At 48.8% G+C, this 22,534-nt stretch overlaps 4 protein-coding genes across 8 annotated transcripts; 1 reads left to right on the top strand and 3 right to left on the bottom strand.

The window, feature by feature from the left end:
- Positions 1–396: 396 nt before the first annotated feature.
- LOC120954033 (ceramide-1-phosphate transfer protein) lies at positions 397–2,226 on the top strand. Its single transcript, XM_040374582.2, has 3 exons — positions 397–774; positions 856–1,067; positions 1,257–2,226. Exons 1-3 carry the CDS (start codon positions 659–661, stop codon positions 1,550–1,552), a joined length of 624 nt encoding a protein of 207 aa, XP_040230516.1. The 5' UTR covers positions 397–658; the 3' UTR covers positions 1,553–2,226.
- On the bottom strand, positions 2,210–5,348 carry LOC120954027 (solute carrier family 28 member 3-like). Of its 2 annotated transcripts, none has more exons than XM_040374572.2 (6): positions 4,374–5,348; positions 4,128–4,293; positions 3,120–4,071; positions 2,720–3,047; positions 2,474–2,654; positions 2,210–2,392 (listed from the first exon to the last, which is right to left on the bottom strand). In XM_040374572.2, the coding sequence occupies exons 1-6, from the start codon at positions 4,446–4,448 to the stop codon at positions 2,316–2,318; spliced, it is 1,779 nt and encodes a 592-aa protein (XP_040230506.2). In that variant the 5' UTR covers positions 4,449–5,348; the 3' UTR covers positions 2,210–2,315. The 2 variants fall into 2 exon arrangements, with proteins under 2 accessions (XP_040230506.2, XP_040230507.2); XM_040374573.2 differs by having other exon boundaries at positions 4,134–4,293; positions 4,374–5,237.
- Positions 5,349–6,354: 1,006 nt separating this feature from the next.
- On the bottom strand, positions 6,355–10,647 carry LOC120950484 (solute carrier family 28 member 3-like). 3 transcript variants are annotated; one of them, XM_040368550.2, is made up of 8 exons: positions 10,460–10,647; positions 9,207–9,449; positions 9,067–9,123; positions 8,580–8,811; positions 8,304–8,481; positions 7,179–7,958; positions 6,775–7,102; positions 6,355–6,707 (listed from the first exon to the last, which is right to left on the bottom strand). In XM_040368550.2, the coding sequence occupies exons 2-8, from the start codon at positions 9,246–9,248 to the stop codon at positions 6,417–6,419; spliced, it is 1,908 nt and encodes a 635-aa protein (XP_040224484.2). In that variant the 5' UTR covers positions 9,249–9,449; positions 10,460–10,647; the 3' UTR covers positions 6,355–6,416. The 3 variants fall into 3 exon arrangements, with proteins under 3 accessions (XP_040224484.2, XP_040224487.2, XP_040224485.2); XM_040368553.2 differs by having other exon boundaries at positions 8,580–8,787; positions 10,460–10,644; XM_040368551.2 differs by lacking the exon at positions 10,460–10,647 and adding an exon at positions 9,726–10,424.
- A 636-nt stretch (positions 10,648–11,283) lies between these two features.
- Positions 11,284–21,757, bottom strand: LOC120951354 (protein anachronism). 2 transcript variants are annotated; one of them, XM_040370024.2, is made up of 6 exons: positions 21,029–21,757; positions 15,199–15,426; positions 15,018–15,133; positions 14,707–14,931; positions 13,079–13,151; positions 11,284–12,994 (listed from the first exon to the last, which is right to left on the bottom strand). In XM_040370024.2, the coding sequence occupies exons 1-6, from the start codon at positions 21,346–21,348 to the stop codon at positions 12,523–12,525; spliced, it is 1,434 nt and encodes a 477-aa protein (XP_040225958.2). In that variant the 5' UTR covers positions 21,349–21,757; the 3' UTR covers positions 11,284–12,522. The 2 variants fall into 2 exon arrangements, with proteins under 2 accessions (XP_040225958.2, XP_040225959.2); XM_040370025.2 differs by having other exon boundaries at positions 13,079–13,148.
- Positions 21,758–22,534: the final 777 nt, after the last annotated feature.

Here is a 22,534-nt window from a genome sequence, read left to right as displayed (position 1 = left end):
GGCAGACGGCGTAAAGTTTCACCCATTTTCGTGAAAAATTACGACCCAGCCGCCTGCGGCACTGGTGCCATCGATGCTCGCGGACATGCTCGCCGTGTTTTGACCAATTTCACTGCCCACCGCGCACAACTTCACCGATTTTAGCGACAATTTTTGGACGAGCGCAGCAAATCTTCGACAACATCGCTTACCATCTTGGACCGGAAAGAAAGCTGACAGTTGACAATTCGCGCAATGACAGCTCGAAGCCGACCGCCGGAAACATCGTTTGCTTGACGCGATTAGTTTTCTTGCACCGTTGGTTTATACGCGCCGGTTGGAGGGTTGCGATGTTTTGCCGCGTGCGACGTTTTATTACAACGCGAACGGAATCGTCCGAAAGGCTGCCGAAGACTGTATTGGTAGGGGTGGGGGTAGGAGGGAACAGCTGTGTTGTCATTTTTGCACAAGAACAACAATCGCACACGCTCACCCGCCTTGTCTGGGCTGTTTTCCTTTGTGTAGTGTTTTCAGTTTTTCCGTTTTCCGCGAGCTTTATTCTCGTGGGACACAAATCGATCAAGCAACATATCGCTCCACCGTGCTAGCGCAGTAGTGTTGTGTGCCGGGTTTGTGCAGTCTTGTTTTTTTTCTAGATTTTCTACACACCACAACAATCATGTCGGTGGAAAAGTTCGATCTGCAAAAGGTGCACGCCAAGTTTACGGAAAGTTTGGTCGAGGAGGATGATGTGTACGTGGACCAGTACCTGGAAGCGTTCAAGGAGCTGTACAAGTAAGAAACGCTTATCATGATTGCCCACGATCGAATCTTATCACACATCCCGCTCACGCTCCCTCCTTCCCAAATTTGTAGATTTTTCCAGCTGATGGGGACGGTGTTCGGGTTCGTGAGCAGCGACGTGAAGGAAAAGGTGGAAATCCTGGAGAAGCTGCGCGGCAAGGAAAATGCGGACAGCTTCCTCACCATCCGCACGATGATGCAGTACGAGCAGGAGTCGAATTTGCTCAACAAGAAAGACTACGTCTCGGGCAGCCGGACACTGCTACGGCTTCACCGTGGGCTGGGTGAGTGTGGGCACCGTGGGCTGCAAAAAATGCATCTGTGTGCACGCTTATCTTATCTTATACTGCCGTGCCACCGTGTCCGGTTTTCAAGCAACCGTTTGTTTTTGTTTTATCACCCGCAACGTGGCTACTATTTGAAATGTAATTGCCCCATTAATGGAATATCGATGCGTATCCGTCAAATTGCAGATTTTATACAAGAGTTTCTGAAGCGGCTCGGTGAGCTGGAGGGCGACGGCAAGACGAACGGCGTCTGCCAGGCCGCGTACAACGATACGCTTGCTCAATTTCACCCCTGGCTCATCCGGAAGGGTGCCACCGTAGCGATGTACGCGCTGCCGACGAGGGACCAGCTGCTCGAGCGGGTGTGCATGGATGTGGCCGGTGCGATGAAGCTGCTGCCGGAAATGCTGTCCGTCACGCGCAACGTGTACGATCGTACGCAGAACCTTTACACGCGGTACGATCTGCACGGATTGCCTTGAGATCTGCGCGCTGGGAGGGGGCAACAAAAACGCCGAAACAAAGAACCGTCGATCCGGCCGGCTGCTACCCAATTACGCTTACAAAGGGTGTATTATCTGGTTAATGCTTTTAAGTTTTGTTTAAATCATGTTTTAATTTGTTGTCTATGTCGTGAAGCGAGAAAGAGAGGGTATTAGGAGCATGTGTGTGTGTATAGGACTGATCCAAATAGCTAATTGATTGTAGTGTCAGTTTGAGTTTTAGCTGTGTTTTAGTTTCGGTTGAAAGGCAGTGGCGCAAAACAGTGATATTAAGTTGAAGCTGGCTTCGCGTGCGTGCAATTGGTTTGAGTGTGTTTGCGCTTAGATCTGGCCAACGATCGATTCCCCCGCCCGTAAAGGTGCTTACCGTGTGTTATAGCTGGCTGTAGAAGCTCAATCTCCTACTTGCGTAAAGTGATGCTACGACTTGCTCAATTTTCTAAAACGGAAGATGCAACAAGTTATATCGTGCTGTATAATCAATCAACCCCCCCCGTGTAGAACGCCCACATCACATTCCACTCGTATTAACTACCACCCCACATCGTCCCACCCTGTAGTAGGATTGAGGCTCATGTATTTTGAAAGACAAACAGGAAGGATGGACAGGATGATTATTTGGCTTGCTCGTGAATAAATGTATTGTAAACACAGCACAGCAGCACCATGGCTTTATTCGAGTAAAACTATAATTAATACTTTTTATTTACAGTTGACGTGAATATCCCATCAGTTTTGAGTCTTATAAAGTAGAGTTTAATGAAGTCGAAATATTGAGCGGTGTACCATTCGACCCTTGAAAGTCGTCGATAAGAAGTCCTGTAGGATAGAAAGAGGCAAATTTGTACAAACCGTCATGAACGCATAATGAAAGAAAGCTTTCCTTCGCTTGCTTCTTACCTGCGATGCACGCGGTCATGAAGCAGGCAACCGAACCGGTAATAAAGGAACGAAACGACACGGCAGTAATGGAGCTGCGCCGTTCCGGTGCCATCGCACTCATCGCCCCTATCATAATTCCCAACGAGCTGGGGTTTGCAAAGCCACAAATCGCGTAAGTCGCTATCGTTGCCGATCGTTTCTGATAAAGAAAAGGAAGAAAGATAATCCTGTACTCAGCGCGAGCCGTTTATCTTGCACTCTTACCGTTATGATTTCGCTGCGTATGAGCTCCCCTAGCCGCTGGTAGGCGACGAACTCGTTCACCACCGTCTTAATGCCGATCACCTGCCCCACATGCTCACTGTCCTTCCAGGACACACCCATCACAAACGCAAGGGGACGGAAGATGTAGCCACAGAACCACTCCAACGAAACGCCGTCCACTCCCACCAGCATGCCGAGCCAGGCCAGCACGCCGTTGCAGAACGCCACAAACGACACGAACGCGATCAGATTGGCAATGATGCCGAGGATGAGTGAGGTGGCCGAACTGGCACCATTGCAGGCGGCATCAACAACAGACGAATCGGTGCTACAGACAAACGGGGAAAAAGGTAATTTAATTACAGTTACCTCTTCTACAGCCGATCACACCAATACTAACGACTTTTCGATTTGAATGTTCTCAGACGTCGTTTTGCTTTCCTCCACCTCGGGATAGATGATCTTCGCCACGCACAGCACGGCCGGTGCGGATATGACGCTCGCCGTCACGAGATGTCCCGGGCTGGCGCCGAACGAGATGTAGGCGGCCAGCACCGTCCCCGAGACGGTCGCAAACCCCGATGCCATTACGGAGTGCAGCTCCGAGTGCGTTAGATCCTTCACGTACGGTCGGATGATGAGTGGTGTTTCGCTCATGCCGAGAAAGATGTTAGCCGCCGCCATAATGCCTTCACAAACCGTCGTTCCCATGAGCGACTGGAGGATCCACCCGAGCTTCAGCACCACCCACTGCATCGCGCCGAGATAGTACAGCACGGAGATGAAGAAGCTAAAGAAGTAGATCACACTCAGCACGGCAAACGCAAACACGGCGTACCGGTTGATGAGTGCATCGCCGTACACGAAGCCAGCACCGACGGAGGAATAGCTCAGGAAGGTGTCAACCTTTGCACCGATGCAGGAGAAAATGGCTCGCCCTACGTCCCAGCGGATGCAAATCAGGCCGAGCAGCGCCTGCACGAGCAGACCCGCACACACGGGACGATAGTTGATGGAGCGGCGGTGTTTCGAGACCAGAAAGGAGAGCGCCAGCATCACAACCATCCCCGTGAGCGGCATCAATCGGATGGTGTCGTCACGCGTGTCAAAGTACAGGAATATCGCGAGCCCGAGTAGCACGATCGCACCGAGGGAGAGTTTTACAGCGCGTAAGCGAAACGTCCGTTGGCAAAGGGCTGCAACCGGGGCAAACTTCCTGGAGAGTGGCGGTCCGCAGATGGGCTTCAAGAGCAGAAAGTAAAGCATCCCGGCGTAGGCAAACGCAAGCAGAAGCACCAACATCCCGTACCCGTCGCACCACTGCATGCCGCAGTTCGTTTGGCAGTTTCGCTCTACGATTAGAGATCGGAGATTGTATTCGAAACGCGCGTCCTTCAAACCCACCTACCCTTACCATGCTGAATGAAGCGTTTCGTGGCGAATGCAAAAAACACCGCAACGCATCCGTTGATGACGAGTATCGAGGTGTATCGTTTCATGGCGCCGTATTGCTTCGCCTTGCCGGTCGGGGTCGGTGCGTCATCCAAGCCGAGTGTTGAGAGTGCAATTTCCTCCTTGTGTGCGGGGATGGGGAAGAAAGTATGCATTTAGATAGGACGTTGCATAGATAGATAGATAGGGCAGTTGTGCTTACTTTTGAGTCAACAATGCAACGGACAGATGTTTGATCGTCATCACCACGGATGGTGTACAGCCCATTGGCAGCCATCGTTGAGTGATAAGTCAATTATGTGGAAGGATGAGTGTTGCAAATTTCTAATTCATTCCTGGAAACGGGAACTCAATCGGTGTTCCGCTGGCGCTTTGCTATCAGCTGAGCAAACAACTCAAGGCGCCGTTTTCGATTTGATTGCCTCAATCTCTTCCTTTTCACATTACATTTCACTTTCAACTGCAGCTTACACTGTTTTGAACTATTTTGATTATTTCAAATTTTTCTTCAAACACAGACAACTCAAAGCAAACACACAGCGAACTTCAAAACAACTTCGACTCACCACACACCGCTCGATCGTACTAATGATCTTCAAAACACACACGGCTCTATACCACCACCCCTAGACAGCATTCACCTGCATCGAGCTATAAAAACGCACCCTCTCTCACCCCTCCAAAAACGCAGGTAGATATCTGGTTGCTCTCTCTCTCTCTCTCTCTCTCTCTCTCTCTCTCTCTCTCTCTCTCTCTCTCTCTCCAAACGGCTGACGTTTTTGGGGGAATCACGCGCGACCGTCGCAAAAACACGTTTCACACAACCGGCATAACCCACTCAGCGTCGTGTCATCGTGTGCCTAACTGTGCCAAGACCGATCCACCAGACTAATGGCAAACGAATGGAACTCACGGAGATGTTTGGGAGCGCTTTTAAAAGGCCACAGTGTACAGTGCCGACGTCAATGCATCAACGATGATGAGCTATTGGTGACCGGGCGGGAAAGTCACCCTTTTCAGGCAAGTTCTGTTGTTACAAAACGTGCTCTGCGTATCGTGCTAGGGTGATAGGGGGGAATAACACACCGAGAGCTTTCGTGAGCGACAGGCAGTAGTGTTGGTGGTGTTGTACCTACGGTTTGTTTACGGTTTGTAATCGGCGCCAACGTATTGCTTGATATCGTTTAGGGCTACAATGAAATTACTACTAAGAATGCTCGCTGAGCGTAGTCTTGCTGATAAGATGTAGGTTACAGTGTGGTGTTTAACTAAAAAAAACATTGTCTTTGGCTCGACTGCGTAAAATAATTTCGAGAGTACATAACCAGGCCAGGGAGCTAGCAAAGATACTTATAGAACATTTAATTCCCCAGCAATCGATGGGGAAGTGAAACTGATGATGCACCCATATCGCGAATTACTGGAAATGATCGCTAACCCATAACGATTCTGAAACTGATCCCTAACTCATATCAGTCTTGAAAATGATCCCCGACCCTTCTACCAGTCCTTCAACTAACATCGAACCCACATCAGTGTTGGAACTGATCTATCTATACCGGTCCTTAGAACAGAACCTGAACCTGTATTGGACCCGGACAACTATTCCTCACTTACAGCGGTCCTCTAACTCACTCCCGAACCCATAAAGGCTCTGGAACTGCTCCTAAATCTGCAGTTCTGGAATTACTTTGAAACCCATGTCAGATTGGGAATTGATGATACCCATCCCATTACGGTTGTCGAATTCCTCGAAATTACGAATTACCCATTACGGTTGTCGAATTAAAAATGAACCCCCATCGTTCCTGGAAGAATTACTGAATCTATACCGATCCTGGAATAGATCTCAAACCCATACTGGCCCATGAACTGATCCCAAGTTCATACCGACCCTGGAACATATCTTCAACTCATTTCGGCCTTGAAACTGCTCATGACTACATACCTAACCTTCTGGAACTAAACCCCAACTCATGCCGGTTCTGTAACTGATACTGAAACCATACCATCCCCGGAATTGATCCCGAACCCATGTCTACAATGATTCTCAAACCTGTCCTGTACCTTAAAAGCATATGTTTGTAGAGAACTTGCATAGTCGTGCCAACTGAAGAAAGCAAATGTTCGTTACGGGTTTGCAATTCAACTCAAAAAACAACTGTGTTTTTAATACTGACAAATGAAACTATTACGTTTGGTTTATTAATGACACTTGTTTTACATCTCTTTAACCTAACAAATGCTACTGAGTTAATGTTGGCACACCGAGCGTACCGTTCACCAAGGCGATCGACTGTTCGATCGGCCCCATCCTGCCAAACCCGTTAAAAATCGCATCATCCATCAGCAGCCCGCCGATGCTGGCCGTCATGAAGCACACGATCGATCCCGCCATGAACGCCCGGAACGCGACCGAGGTAATGACGCCGCGCTTGTCCGGCGTCATGGCACTGAGCGTACCGATCATGATGCCCATCGAGCTCGGGTTAGCAAATCCGCACACAGCATACGTTGCAATAGCCGCTGATCTTGGCTGCAAGGAGATAGATAGAATCATTTTGCTGCACTTATTTTAAACTTCTTCAACCACTAACACTTACCGATATCACCTGCTCCGTGATGAACTCGCCGAGCCGCTCGAACGCGACAAACTCGTTCACGATCATCTTGATGCCGATCACCTTGCCGACGTAGTAGCTGTCATCCCACGGGACGCCCATCACGAAGGCGAGCGGTCGGAAGACGGCACCGAAGATGCTCTCCAGCGATACGTCCTCCCAGCCGACGCGCCACCCAAACCAGGACAGTACCCCGTTCAGGAAGGCAATGAACGACACGAACGCGATCAGATTGGCAATGATGCCCAGGACGAGCGGTGTCGCCGCACTGGCCCCATTGCTGGCCGCATCCAACATGGAGGAGTCAGTACTAGAAAGAGAAGAATGTTTTTTTTATTTTTGTTAAATTTATCTTTGATTGACACATGATTGACCAAAACACTCACGACTCCTCCATCTGTATGTTATCCGATCGCGTCTTGCTCTCCTCCGTCTCTGGGTAAATCATCTTCGCGAAGCAAAGTGCACCCGGTGCCGCCATCACGCTGGCCGTGATAAGGTGAGCCGGATTGGCACCGAACGAGATGTACGCTGCCAGCACTGTCCCGGACACTGTCGCATACCCCGACGTCATGATCGAGTGTATCTCCGAAGGGGTGAGATCTTTCAGGTACGGTCGTATCAGTAGCGGCGATTCGCTCATACCGAGAAAAATGTTAGCCGCTGCGATCACACTTTCACACACGGTTGTGCCGAGGATTGACTGCAGAATCCAGCCCAGCTTCAGCACGACCCACTGCATCGCGCCCAGATAGTACAGGATGGAGATGAAGAAGCTGAAGAAGTATATCACAGACAGGACGGAGAACGCAAAGATGGCGTACTCGTTCTCGCCGTCCCCGACCAGCACCATACCGTACACGAACGCGGCACCGGCACGGGTGTAGTTCAGGAACGTGGCAACCTTATCGCCGACGCAGGAAAAGATGCTACGACCTACATCCCAGCGGATGCAGAACAGCCCGAGCAGGAACTGGAAGATGGCACCGAGCACGACGGTACGGTAGTTTATTCGGGTTGGGTGTTTGGATATTAGGAAGGAGACGGCGAGCAGGAACGCCATTCCGGTGAGGGACATAAGCCGTTCGGTTTGGTCACGCGTTTCGAAGTACACGAATAGGGCGAAACCGGCCAGCACTAATGCGACGGCACCAAGGCGTATATACCTGAAACAAGAGAGAAGCATTAAAATGAAGTATTTTTGGATATACATTTAAGTCTCTCTAAGGCTTTCTAAACAAAGTCAGGGATTCCATTTCAACAACCATCTCACTGATACTAACTAAACAATTTAGGTAGCCAAATGCCAGAAATGTTATTATGAGTAATTTATCCACTTCATTATCATCGTGTTGCACGTTTGCGCAATGACCTTTGTAGTTAGTTTAAGCTAGTCTTTGGACCTTCTAATGAACCTACTATGAGGCTTAAACCCACGATGGACATGCTCTTAGGTCGTGTGACTTCAGCAAATGACACACCAAAAAGACTGCACCATCCATGGTACTTACCAAGGTTTACTGATGTGGACTACCATTCTTGTGACAGGTTGTACCATGAACTCCTTAAAGTGTCGCCCCAGCAATGGTTTTGCCACATGGTAGTACAGCAGACCCAAATAGACGAAACCAACCAGCAGTACCAGCATACCGTATCCATCACACCACTGCATACCACATTCCGTTTGCTCTGTCGAACGATAAGAGGACATTGGAATGTATTCTCCAGTATTCTTCCGGCGCAGGTACTTCAGCCTCAACGACCAAACACTCCACCATACAACGTACCATACTCGAGGTAGTAATTGGTAGCGAAACCGAAGAACACAACAACAACAACATTCAGCAAAATGTACACGCCCAATTGGAGGTGTTTCTTGTGCCGGTCGTAGGCTCCGGAAAGTCTGTCGTACAGTTTGCCGCCCACCGATGGAGGTTCGCTTCCACCGGCCAGTGTTGGTGCCCTATCGTTTCCGTAAGATATCGACGGCACACCCTGCAGAAGAACGCAGAATCGGGGCTGTGTAAATACTGAAACAGTTCACTAATTGGTGTGAATGTCATTCAAGATAATGTGCTGCTGAAGGATGTTGATGATGTTGTGGGGAGGAAAGAGAAAAGAATGAGCAATCTCCCCGACTTGCCACACGCCTTCGGGCGTAGATAACTGTCTGCAATGCAATCTGCAATCTTAGTGACACCCTCGGCAAGCGTTATTACTTTACGATCCACACATCGCCTAACCGTCGCACGGAAGCAGCACCTATGTACGTACCTCGACCACTGCCATGTGTCCATTGGATTTGCGTTTGGTTAGGGTTGTTGTACCGTCCTGTGGGGGGAAGATTTTAAGCACAAACAGTGTGATACAGTCGGTCATCTCGAGCTTCCCATTTGAGGGATCTTCTCACTTACTTCCATCTCCGTGAGAAATGCATCATTCTGGATGCCGCTCATTGCTGCACGCTTGTGAGATCGATCGATCGACTTGCGTTTGGTATCCTTTCCCGGGTCACAGTCCGCGGGTGCTTTTGGTGTTGAGTCCAAGACCTGTCTTATTCGAACCAACTTAACACTGCCTGGAAGATCATCACTGTGAACGCTCTGTTATTATCGCATGGTCAAAAAGGGCGGGCAACACTACGAATTGTGATAATCCTGGAACGATATGTACCAACAAACACACCACTTTACACAATCAGCAATACCAGCCGGACGCACGGATTGTTATCGGCAAACAATAAAATCGATTGTTAAACACCGGACGAACGATTAGAAATTAAGGTTGATATCAACATTGCGAAATGGCGTCTACTTCGCAGTACAGAACTCACTCCGGGGGGAAAAAACAAGATCACACTGTCCACAGAATTTGCACGGAATTAACCGTTTACTTGCTATTTTCGTTGGCTTTCACTCTGGATTAAACCTTACCAAACTTGTTTTTCTTGCCATCCGAGCGAGTTCTGAACTCCACTCGAAGGCGACACTCGTACACTGCACTCGTGAAGGAGCTTATCGGAACTGGTTCTTGTGGTGGAAGTACCATGTGTTAATATATTCATGCTGTTCTCCTGTTGTTCTCCGCGTGATCGAACTAATTGCCTCACGTGCAAATAGTGGCTAGTGTTGCGACCGAAAACTATATCGATAGGCGCCCTTCCAAGGCTAGGACGTGACTAAACATTGCCCCATTCAAACCAATCCATATCACTAGAGACACACTCATGTGTGCTTATGTGCATTATCACGGTCCAACGGGTGCTGATTTGACATTGATGTATCGAGGGCTTCGGACAGGCACGGGCCGTCCGCCAGCTCCTTATGATGAGCGAGTCCACTCATAACGAGATGCTTGGGAACCCGTACGCGGTCACGTGGTAATATGGGGTTTCTTCCGTATGTTTTCCACCCCTCAGACACTGAAAGCATTTCCCAACTGGCTGCTGATGTTGTGCACCTCTTCCGGGAGCAGGAGGTATTTTGTTTTGCTATCGAACACACTTGTAAACAACCGCACTGCATCCACTGCTGCCGTTCAGGGCTGGGCAAGGTTGGCTCGGCGGTTAAGCGGCGAACCCCCTTTCCGAAATGTTTTTGCGTCACGCCACGATAGGCACAATTCAATTCCACCGTTCCACCACACACACACACACACTCCTACTCACCTCACTGAGGGTTGCGGAATGCTGCAACGCTTCGACTATGTGCACTAGGCGCCCTGCCAGGCCGACCTGCTTCGTTCACCTGCTTCGATCCGAATGACCATCGAATCAATCGTGCCGGTGCCTCAAATATTCGTTTATCATCTCACCTCACCCGGGCCCCGTGGGTGGTGTGCGTATCGCATCGATACACCCGCGACTGCTACCGGTGTTGCCCGGCTTGGTGGGCTCGCTTGGTGGGAGGATGATGATGGTGATAGGTCGCTGTACTATCTTCAGTATCGTCTCGCTTTACCCTGCTAGATAGACCGTCGGGTCCGCTGATAGGGTCGCACCGACGTTCGGAGTTTCCTTTGCTTGATGGTCTTGGTGGAGCGAACGCAATCTTTGAGTGCTCTTCTTAATGGAATTGAACTTACAAATGCACTGTAATATCTCGGCTGGATCAGTTATCAAATGCCAATCCATCGAAGGTGGGGGAGAAGCTCTCAATCGTGCGTTATCAAGCTACCTGGGGGGTGGTCGCTATTGTACTGCAGACCGACTAGGGCATGATAAGAAGCGGGATAAGTGAAGCAGTATTTTGATAACAGTTTCTGGTTTGGATTAAGTTCCGGGTCCATTATTTTTACCATTTCTCTATAGTAATAATAAATAATTAAGTTATGTGACGGAAAAGATGCTTGAAAAACAAATCAAAAGACCCGAAACAGTTGCCTTGCATACAAGGCAGCAGCTTGAATACAAGCTCCCATCGTGCAGCTACTGCTCGAAACACTGCTCGAATCTTTCAAACTGGCCAACGTACAACGAACCAGAACACCACGTGCATTTCGTGAAGCAATTTTATTGATATCGTTTATATCTTAACTAGCAATTACATTACATTACAGCACTACACATTAATTGTTACTATTTAACGCTCGTTTTGTGTACGGCTTACATCTCCTGTATCGGTCCTTTTGCTAGCAACAGTAACCACCAAACAGAACTGTGTGACGTCTGTGCGTACCGATCAAACCGGGGAGTAAAAGAACCACTGCTATGTTTCACTTCTTACAACTAGCTACACTATTCTGCGCACAGCAGACACGAGAAACAGTAAACGTATATTCGCTTCCCTAGGTATTTACAATCTGGTTTCAGCGCAGCATCCGCAGCAGAGTTGCTTTAGCGTTTCAGTGTGAGCAAGCGAAGCAAAAGCACGGGAATAGAGGGGAAAACTTCCCAGCTTAAGAAAAAGGGAACGAAAGTAAACTGCATCCCTTCTAAAGGGAGGCAAATGTTGTGACAAAAACGGTAATAAATAATATCGTCTAGATACAATGATAGCGCGAACGTAGCAAACACACGCTCCATCCTATCCTCCCTCACCGTTATCTCACACACAGTGTGACACAAAGCGGGGCATCTCAGCAAGGAGAGCGTGAGAAATGAATATTTACATACATTGTTTTTTGTTCTGTTCTGATACTCTGCATCCTCTGTTACGATCGTTTCGATCGGGCTGTGGGATTTTTGTGGCGCACTGTTCAGCTCTCAGCGTGATCGCTGATCGCCCTATCGTCCCTTTTAACCTACCTTGCCTATGTATAAAGCTTAACCATTTTGAAAGTGAATGAATGAATCGGTGTGTGTCTGTGTGTTCTCATACCACATTACACAACTTGCACACGCAGGATTGCGCATCTAACTTAACTACCTGTGTATCGGCTTAACTCTCCCCTCAGCACATCGCATATACACCTACACGTACATCAATCAAACTTAAGTACAGCACTAAGAAGCACAGGAACTCTACAGTTTGGCGTCGCATTCTGAGTCACACTCTCCGGTGCGTGAAACGACCTATACCTTAAACGAAGAAACTCAGCTCAGGAACAAGGGGAAATAAAAAAAGGAACTTAAAGAAAGGAAGCGCATGTTACGGAAACGGTACGGACCAGTACCTACTACCCTAGCTCAATCGTACACCGAGCATCAACATTATGTTACCGATGCCCGAATCTCCTCTTACACGTCTAATTGTTGTTGATGTATTGCTCCATCGCTCCAGCGCTACCACATCATAGGTTGCGTTCCTCGCTTGACAGCACCGAGGCGGAGGACACCGACCGGCTCTCATCACTGCCGTCACTTCCTGCAACTGGAGCGTCCCGGGCGCGATGGTTCAGATGGCGTCGCTTCATCTGCGCCCGGCTTACCACCACCGGGTGCTGTACGACGACGTGCTGCTGCTGCTGATGCTGGTGACCATGCAGCTCCTTAAACAAGTAGTACAGTGGGTTCGGACGCTGGCCGTTGTGCTTGGTGGCCTGGTGTTGATGGTCGTGGTGGGTTTGCTGGGCTGGTTGACTGGCGTCTTCGCCCACAAACCGGGGACACTTCGAGTCGGTGCCATCGTGCTCGTACGAGTTGCCGGTCGCGCTGCCGGTGGAATCGTTCGCCAGGTAGTAGCCCTTGTAGTGGTGCTTGTTGCGGTACGGCCGATGATTGTGATGCATGCGCTTCTGGAACATTAGGTCTAGTCGCGGGTTGCTGGAAAAGGGTAGTTGGCAGTTTGCACACAGGTTTTGTAAGTAAACAGTGCGGAGAGGATATAGAATATGTAAAATTACTCACTGTGGCACATTGTCCATTTCATGAGCGGACCCTGCATATGTGCTTCGGAGATAGGTCCATGGAAGAACGGCTGCTGTTGAATGGGAAGAGAGTGAGATGGAGCAATGGACCATATAAATTAGTTAAAAGCATTGGGAATGATTGAAAAAAAGAAGAAAAACAAATTGAAAAACATCATCATGTAACAACAACAAGTAATGCACACTCAACAACAAAACATTCCAAAACATACAAGCAAAACAAAACAGCAGGGAGTGCAATGTAAAACCCCCATTTTTACCAACGAGCGATCATCAACTGCTCGTTTGGTATTGGAGCGTGTGTGCGTGTTTTCATCAAGCGAAGCATGGCAAAAAAAAAACATAAACATGCAAGACAGCCAGAATTTTCGCATTATTAAATGGTTTGCAAAATAGGGAAACAAAACACGCACACACGCATATCAACACATCAAACAAAATGGCATACAACATCGAAGCAGCGAAGGGTCGTAAAAAGCTCTTAATCAACTTACAAACGGAACCGTTTTTAAAACAGCATTTAAACCACACACACACTGAACACAAAGTTGGCAAAGCAACAGGCGTGCGAGTGTAGCCTATTATATATTTAAAAAAAAAACAATACTGTTTTTGTACACAGCAACGTTTCTTGGGCATCGATCCAGTATACATACCGCAAGAAAAACGATCTAAGCAATTCTTCCGCTTTATCAGTTTGCGTAGAAAATGTTCTAAAATATAATATTTAACTGCTGTTTGCAAGAACTGAAATTAAAACGATTGACCTTCAGCTTTACCAGTCAGGGCAGTGGCACTATTGTGGCCAAAACTGCCCACACAGCAGCACGCCCCACCCCACCTGCGAATCGAACGCGAGACGTACCGTCTGCAAGAAATTCACCGTTCGCGCACAAATCGGTGAGCAAGTAGGCAATCTATTCTGCCGCTACCGGACACGGACACGGCCAAAATTGGAAATTTTACTACTCCCAACAGCACCAGGCGACGGCACGAACGGAAAAACACCATACCTAAGCGCTTCCGTCACGCGCCACCCAAGGGTGTTGCCAGGTCGGCGTCAGTATTGGCAAGGAAGTTGTATTGTTTTTTGTTTTTTTTTTTTTTTTAGTTATTGTACCTCAACAACACCCTCATGAATGAATGAGGTTCGAGCCTCCCTTCCCGGGGGCCAAGAATGCCCCGAACCGCTGCACCTGCAACGGGCGCATCGCAATGGCGTAGTGTTCCTGCCTGCGTAAGCCGTTATGCGACACCGCCGTGTCGCGGCATGGTCGTGCCGTTTGATTGGTTGCGCCCGACCGTTGGTCCGGGCCTGTACCTGACGGCGGATACGCAAGGTACGCGCGTAAACAAAAACGTGGGAATAGTACGCGCGGCAAGAATGTGCAGCACATGGTGTCGGGTCGGCTTTTTTGAGGCCTGAGCCGCTGAGTGGCGCTGAGGTTGTTTACAACGACACAAGCATCCTGAATGCTTCGGAACTCGCTATGGAGTCCACTCGTTGGCGTCGTTACGGATGAGTTCAAATTTTTTTGGAGAAAGGAATTTCCTTAGATATTCGTTTCAATGGTAGTAAAGCGTAAAGCCAAGCAAAAGCACACTTACCGTTGTGTTGTTTACTTGCCTCCGTGCAGTCGGCCGGCCGGAAGAAATCGGCCGCCCGCATCGGTCGATCGTCCTGATCCTCGACGTCGATCGCGATGAGCAGGTTGCGGTTCGGTTTGTCCCACGCCTTCACCGCGAGCAGCGTGTCCAACGTGATCCAGCCCCGGTACGATCGGGTGATCGTGATGCAGCTGCAGATCTTCTTGCGCTCCTGGCCGGCATTATCTGTTTTTATTGTGGATAAAAAGATACCGCCTTTCAGTACAAAACCTCCCTCTAGATCTTGTGTAATCTTGTGCCTTATCCCTTACCTTTGCGGTTCTTGCGGAAGTAGACCGAGGTCGTAATGCGAATCATCTGTTCCGACGGGTTCTTGCAGTTGTCCGACTCGCGCGAACCAGTCGAGTTGGCACCGTGCATGTAAAGTCTGTGAAAGGAAGGCAGGTTGGTTGCTTAGGCATGAGCTCAACCCGGTTTGTCCCTCACACCTACCTTAGTACAGCCGAGCTGACAGAATTATACTGCTTATTGTGAGGCAGACGGAAGTACAGATTCCAGGTGTTGTCGCTGTTCCACTGGCTCGCGTTGGTGTTTTTCGGCATGTCGCACACGGCGGAAAAGGCCATCTCGTGCGTCGCCGCCCCCATATGCCCGGTGTCGTTGCGCATCAGGTTCGTCTCGATGTTGTGCTTGATGTTACCGATGATGTGTTCGGCGTATCTGGTTGATATAGGAGAAAGAAGAAAACCCAAAAAAAAAATGGGAAGTTTTAATAAAATTATATGCTTCACTTGTGGCATCACCGCGACCTCTTCATTCATCTTGAGCGACAAAATCGACATCGCAAGCGTGTGTCTCTGTCCTGCTATTCCCACCACACTATGTCCCACGGTTTCACCAACAGCACGTTCTCATTCACGTTTGTGAAAACGTTTGCAGATTTATTATTATAATTGCCCTGCCCCGTCGTGCCTGCTGCGGCTAGCACAGACAGCGGCTAGACGGCTAGTCGTTGCGTCTTGCTTCAATCCACCCCCTTCCGGCCCACAACATTACACCAACACCCACCCTGTCCGGATGGACGGGAAGGGGAGCGAGCAAGCAAAGCAAAACACGCGCGCGACACAATCTGCATCGAGCGTGACGCGCGGTTGCATTCCGATGCGGAGGGAAAAATGCCTGCCCGGCGTGCGGAAGCCGGAATGCCGACGACCCGGCCCGACGTGCGAATGATGAAGACGTTAAAGACGCAAGACACACAGACACGTCCTCTCCTTCCCTCTACGAGGGGCGTAAACTATCCTCCACCCGGCCAGGCCACTCACTACTGGCAAACTATCTTTTTGCCCACGCTCGCATCCAACTTCAAAGCACTTCTCAATGCTACTTATGCTTTGTGCGGCATCTTTCCTCTCTCCGGGCCGTTTCTGTCTGGCCCGGGGGAGGCTTTGGGAGCGATGGATAGTTGCCACAAGTAGTAGGAGCGACATACAATGTCACCAAATGATGGGATGCTGCTGCTCCTTGCCATGCGGATTGGCGAGCGAATGCGCGAACACGAAACGGGAAGCCGGGGCCGCCAATCATGCCGCGCGTGTGAGAGCCCGAGCCGCTCTTTAAACTATTGCAAACCCTGTTTCTCCCCCACCCAAACTCCCCTGCTGCAATGCAGTCGGTGCATTTTGCATTCACCTTCGCGTAGTCGATGCTCACACACGATCAGAGACCGCGAAATAAATCCGCCTGACCGCGGGCAGTGCGTTGAAACCGGCGAAGCGGCGGGACCTGTCTGCTGTCTGCCGGCTGTCTAGACGGATAGTGTGTGTGTTTATGTTGTGCAGTGGCTGTATTATTTTTCATCTCTCTCTCTTTTGCTCGTTCGCTTTCTTACTGTGATTTTCTGTTTATTGCAACTATATTTGCAAGCCTGTTTGGGCTGCACCGCTTTGCCCGCCACCGTTCCGCTTAGCTTTGGGGTTTTATTCTGGGCCCACAACTGGGCTAGAGTTGCACAAGCCAGCCAGAGAACGTTGCAAAGCTCACCACTTTTTAATTAGGAGCTTGTATTGCTGTGATTGGGTTTGTTCTCAATAGCTTTCAGCTACTTCTTTTGCATAGGAGCTGTTCATTACTCCGTGTATTTAAAAATAGATCGATTAGATTACACTAGATCATCGTTTTTGTTAAGTGGATCCAATATTCAATTCCATGAAACCTTTTAAGATCAGTTGTTATTGATGTTGAACACCTTCAGCTTGAAATCAAATGCACTAGATATATCGTTTAGTCATCTTAAGTGTACAAGGATACTAAGGGGATGTGTTATGGTTCATATCAGGTGCTCCTAATCAGTTAGAGTTTACTTTTATGATGCGTATGTACGCCCAAGAGATCCAATATGTCATCAATAATGAATACATTCCTTTAGATCATGTTGTATTGGGATATTTCTCACGAAAAAGTATGTGGAAAAATGTATACTATATCTAAGCGAAATGCAGCAGCATCTGGATGCACTGGCAAACCTACACCGTTCACACGAAGACCCAGATTTGCACATTCGGGGAAGGTTTCGTGCTCGCTCGCTCTCTCCCAATCCCAAGCATCTGCACCTCGGTAACCTTGAAAAAGCAACCACGGGTTCCAATCCAGACGGCGGCATATTTTCCATATTTTCGCTAGATGCGACTAAATGACGTTCCGCGTCTCAGCCCCTTCTCAAGGCATGCGAGAAAATATGCTTCCCCAGCAGCTCCCTAGCAGTCAAATAGGATACGAGTAGCAAGGCCAACCGGTCAGAAAGATGCGTCGCACTCCCGAGCGCATCTCGTATGACGGCGACAGATGCAGTGTTCATCAGTGTTTTCCCGTTCTATTCAATCCCTGTGAAAAGAGCTCCATTTTTTGTCAGTTCCTCCAGCATCCTCCTAACTGTGTGCACTTCGCTACACAAACAGTTTGGTTGGAATAGAAAAAAATGTACAGAATAAAAAAACACAGACACTCTTCCGAACGCATCCAGTCGGGGATACGTGTGTGTGTGTGTGTGTGTGTGCTGAAAGCTATTTAGTGTAGGGAGCCTGTGGGGTCTGAGGTAAGTGCCGTCATTGAGTCATCATCATCCGGGGGCCTCGTCTGTCGTTGCTGCTATTATGCAAGATGCGCTCTTGGAGCGAGGAGAAGATGTCGTTGGAGACGCCTGGAGAGCGCAATCAACAAGCGCAACCGTGTTTTTTTTCCTCGGAATGCAGTCTGCTACTTGCCCGGTGCCTGGGTTCGACCGAGACCAGACTTGCCGGCAGTTCGACACTGATTTCAGACACTTGACAGATGTCGCATTCGCTCTCTTCATTAGCAGCGCATTCGAATGGAACTCCGGAGCGTTCGTTCCCCAAGGTCGGGGTCGTTATAGCGTGTTTCTTTTTTAATGCTCCAATGCATCTGAACTGTCACATACCAGACGGATGGAATGCGTTCGACCCCTTGGGGTGGTGGAGTCCGAACACGGCAGAAGAACCAAGACCAAGATGAACAATATTTTCCCACCCCTGTGGCTAGAACTAGGGAACACACGGGCGTAGGTTAGATGTCGTTTAATCTCGCTTGAAAACAGTTCAAGAAAAGCCAGGCACTATACTATCAGGACGAAGCAGCAGAAGCAGAACACCCATTTCTCAAGTAGCCCCACCGGCGGGAGGGAGGGAGACATGCTAATGACCCGTGGCATCAATGAACTTTTTATGGGTCAGTATCAGTACTTGACCGGTTGCCAAGTGCGATGGCACTTGATGGAAAGCGCATCGAATCGTCGAATAAAAATCTGCATACCAAAGAAACGGACAAGGCAACCAGATCTCACGCGCCGAACTGCAGCAGCGCAAAATGCACTTTACATTGCGCGATGCTGGACCTTCCCCTGGTTCGCCTGCGAGCTAAAAACCACTCGACCCGAACCGACGTCAATGGTTGTGCGGGGCCTTGGCACTACCATGCCTTTCCCCGCCGGCCCGAAGAAGACACGGTGTCGTCCGGTCGCCATTGGTGGCGTGGGTGCGTACCACTCATCACTCATCCGCTTGCGAGTTGCCACGTGCGCCGCTCTGTCTGCCCGGTGCGAACAAAAAGAGACACGGGCGGGAGCAAATTACACCAACTTTGCACGCATGTTTCGTGTCGTTTTCGTAGAAATTGCTCGCTTTCACGCGTTGATGTTTCACAAAACCAGACACTGCCGGTGAAAGGAGGGAGGACCGGTGAAAAGGCATTCTGCGGGCTGTTGCCGTGAGAAACAGCGTTTTCTCCGTGTTGCGTTTCTAAGAATATTACCTACTGCCCCCGCATCAGCTGTGAATTCAGCTGAGTTAACGTTTTAGGGTGTGTATGTGTGTACAGTACCGTCACCAAACTCGTGTGGCGGATATTAATGATCGACCGTGTCCTGACGTAGATGATTGACGGAAGGGGTCGCCTGGTCGCTTTCAGCCGCGGAACACTGCTACAGCCGCCGGAAGAAATGGGTTTCCCCCTTTTTCCTGCACATTTACTACCCGTACTCGACATTGAATGCCCGTGTTGGAATGTACATTTAACATCCCCCCACCCGTTGGGAAAGTTTCCATTTTTGGCAACCGTTTAACAGCGAGCGCGTGTGGCAATCTAGAAACAGCTGTAAGCCGTTAGCCCATTCTTGGCAGTGCTTGGCAGTAAAGACACGAGACGATGATGGCGATGACAATTAGAAAGAATCGAAAGAGGTGGAGAAAAAAATAGAAAACAAGCTCGAATTAACCAGTCACATTTCTAACAAATGTATAACCTACATCTAGCGACGACGATTGAGAGCCGAAGGAGACAGCGAGAATGCAGTGCAAGGAAAGCGCGCTGTCGACCAGTGTGTGGCCTCAACTGCTCATAAATCAGCTCGAAAAACGCAACCAAAACGGCAAAGCAAAAAGAAAGCAACTGCAACCGTTTTATCATACACGAGGTTGGCCCAAAGGTGTTACATTCGCTTCCTTTGCAGTGATTTATCTCCTGACGATGACGGTGACGGGAAGAGAAACAACAATAATCAAACAATTTCTTTGCGCGACCCTCACTCATACCCTCACACACACTTACATTCTTCGGTTTATTAAATATGCCGGAATGAGAAGTTATGGTAAGAATGGTCAGGGTGCGAAATAGAGGTGGCACCGTAGAAAGAAGAAAATTTAGTGTTAGATTTTTTAGCCTAAACATTATTCAAGACTCTCAGAAATTCTCGATGTTTCAAATAAACCGTTTTTTGGAGTACATTGTACACTTTTACAACCTAAGTTGATTGTAAAATCAGACATCAGGCTATTTGCCTTCTTACTGAATATTTAGGGCCATTAAAACATGAAAAATGTCTTGTTTTTCCCCAAAACATCCACAAAAAATGATGTTGTGTCTTAAAACATCCTTTTTATATGAAAATTACTCATATTATTTTCCTATGTTGAATGCGATATCGCGATACTTAGCTAGTGAAAATATTTAGAAAGCATTATGTGTTAAGAACATTTTGAAATAATACAATTTATTAACTGAACAGAAGTTAATTCAATAGTTTCCATCGCTAAGTATCACTTTCCATATAATATATCTCTGTAAATGATCATTTTTATCATATTCCTTAAAATGTTACGCAAATTAACTTGACAAAATGAAGGAAAATCGTAGTATGCAATTATTCCAAGACTAGAAATATTGTAGAGCATTATTATATAAACACAAAATTATAATGTATTCGAGAAAGCTGTTGGTTGATGTATTTTAAATGATATTCCAGCTTGTTTATGTATACTTTTTTTTAACTAAAAACTACTTTGAGAAACTTCAAATCTCATTTGAAATTGAAAAAAAAAATTCTCTCTCTCTCTCAAGTAACCCCTAATCAGCACTAAAGGAGGTGCTTGATATTAAAACAACACATCATTCACGTTGGTTGCAATTTTCGCCACCCGCCCAACTCGCATCTGCTTTCATCGAACCACCGGGGCAGTTCCTCCTCCTTTGGGAGGTGAAAAAACGACGAAACAAAACCCGATGACGGGAATTGTTACAAATCGGCGAACAAAAAAGCATGTCGACCTATTAATAGGTGAAAATGTGCTCTTAACTAATGTTGCACTTTTTAATTATATCTGTCACGGCAAAACCGTCTCTCTGGCTAATATCGCACCTTTGCTCGCGGCGGAAATTTCCAACATTGTTCCTGGTGCCCGACTGATCAAGGTACTTTCCTACTCAACTGCTGCTACAAATAACCAAACAAATAGACTTGGCAAATACTCACTCTTTTCGCGTTTTCACGCGATCCGAAACGTTCCGATCGGTGGTGCTCTGGGTGATGGCCAGCGGTCCGCTCGTCCGGTTCAGGTTCTGCTTCTCCCGCAGCACCCGCTGCTGTATCTTGAGCGCGGTTATGTTGATGTTCTCCCGCAGGAACGAGAGCCGTTCGCTTTCGGTCAGGTTTTCGAAATCGATCATCTTCGACTCCGCCATGGCCAGGCCCTCCTCGACCGGGTCGCGCAGATTGAACGGTGCACTGTGCGTCGGCTGCGCCTGCAGCAAGCCTAGCAGCACCACCAGGCCCAAGGGTACGACCGTCTTCATCGCGCCGTGGATGGATGGCACACTCACTCAATTTCACTATATTTTTGTTTTTATTGTCTTTTGCAACTGATTATTTAAACTTCAATTTGAACTCGCCTTTCCTAACCTGTTCTGTTCGATTGCGCTCCTTGCGGATAATATGATCGGTTTACGATCATTTGCGATCGTCTGTTGGAGTGACACTTACTACTTCCCGTTTCACTGAATAGTCCTGAACAATATCTATTTATTGTGCTTTTTTACCACTGTTAGCCACTAAGTAAAAAGCAAAAATTTTCGCAAAAAATGTTCAAAAAAAACCAAACCAAAGAAATAGTACAAAAATCAGCTTCCAGCAAACAGTGTTGAAAGTGTTCGCTTCGCGTCGTTGGCTCTATCGCGCTGAACTGGACACTTGCGCTCGTCAAGATCAAATGATTCCTTGCCAAAGGAGGTATTTTATTTATACGGTAAACCGGGCAACCGCTTCGCCCCGAAGCCGATGCCGATGCGAACGAGCGTCGCCGGGTCCGAAACGCGGCCGCCGGCGTGCGTGCGAGGGCTCGCGTTGAGCCGAACGCCAGCACAGACGGGCAGCCGCGAGTGCGAGCGAGCAAGCGAGCGAACGCCCGTCGCGAGTGAGTGTGAAAGCGCGCGTACTGGGTGCAGGAGGGAAATCGAGGGTGCCGGGACAGCGGAGCAATCTTCGGGGCGCGAGCGGAAGAAAAATGGAACGAAACCCCGCCAGCATGCAAATGCCACTGCCTGCCAAGAACGTACCGGTATCGCTTGGGCGTGGGGGGGGGGGGGGGGGGCGCAAGAAGTCTCGGGTGCGAAGCTCGGGCAGCGGGAAAATCGAACCGCCGGGTCGGCGGTGCGATCGAGCACGGGCGATAGGGAAAACTGGTGCTGCGAGCGTAAGCAGGAGCGGGAGAAAAGCCGACCGAAGCCGGACGAAGTGCCGGTCTCGGGCCCCAAAAGGGAAGAGCGAGATCCACAGCGAGATTGGGCCGGGCAAAGCTGTCGGTGCAAATGGGACGGGATGTAGAATCGAGCTCCATCGAGGCAGCTGGTAGAAGGAAAATCTCGGCTTTTTATGCCCATCTCGTCTGCCGGCCCCCGTCCATCGTCCATCGCCGGGTTGTTAGCGTGCACGTGGTAGTTGGAGAGAAAACCAATTTTCAAAACCGAGCAGCACAGTGCTGCA

This window comes from Anopheles coluzzii, chromosome 2, assembly GCF_943734685.1.
Source record: "Anopheles coluzzii chromosome 2, AcolN3, whole genome shotgun sequence".
Taxonomy (NCBI): Eukaryota; Metazoa; Arthropoda; class Insecta; order Diptera; family Culicidae; genus Anopheles; species Anopheles coluzzii.
Note: the sequence above shows the minus strand (reverse complement) of the source record. Positions and strands in the feature narration are given on the sequence as shown.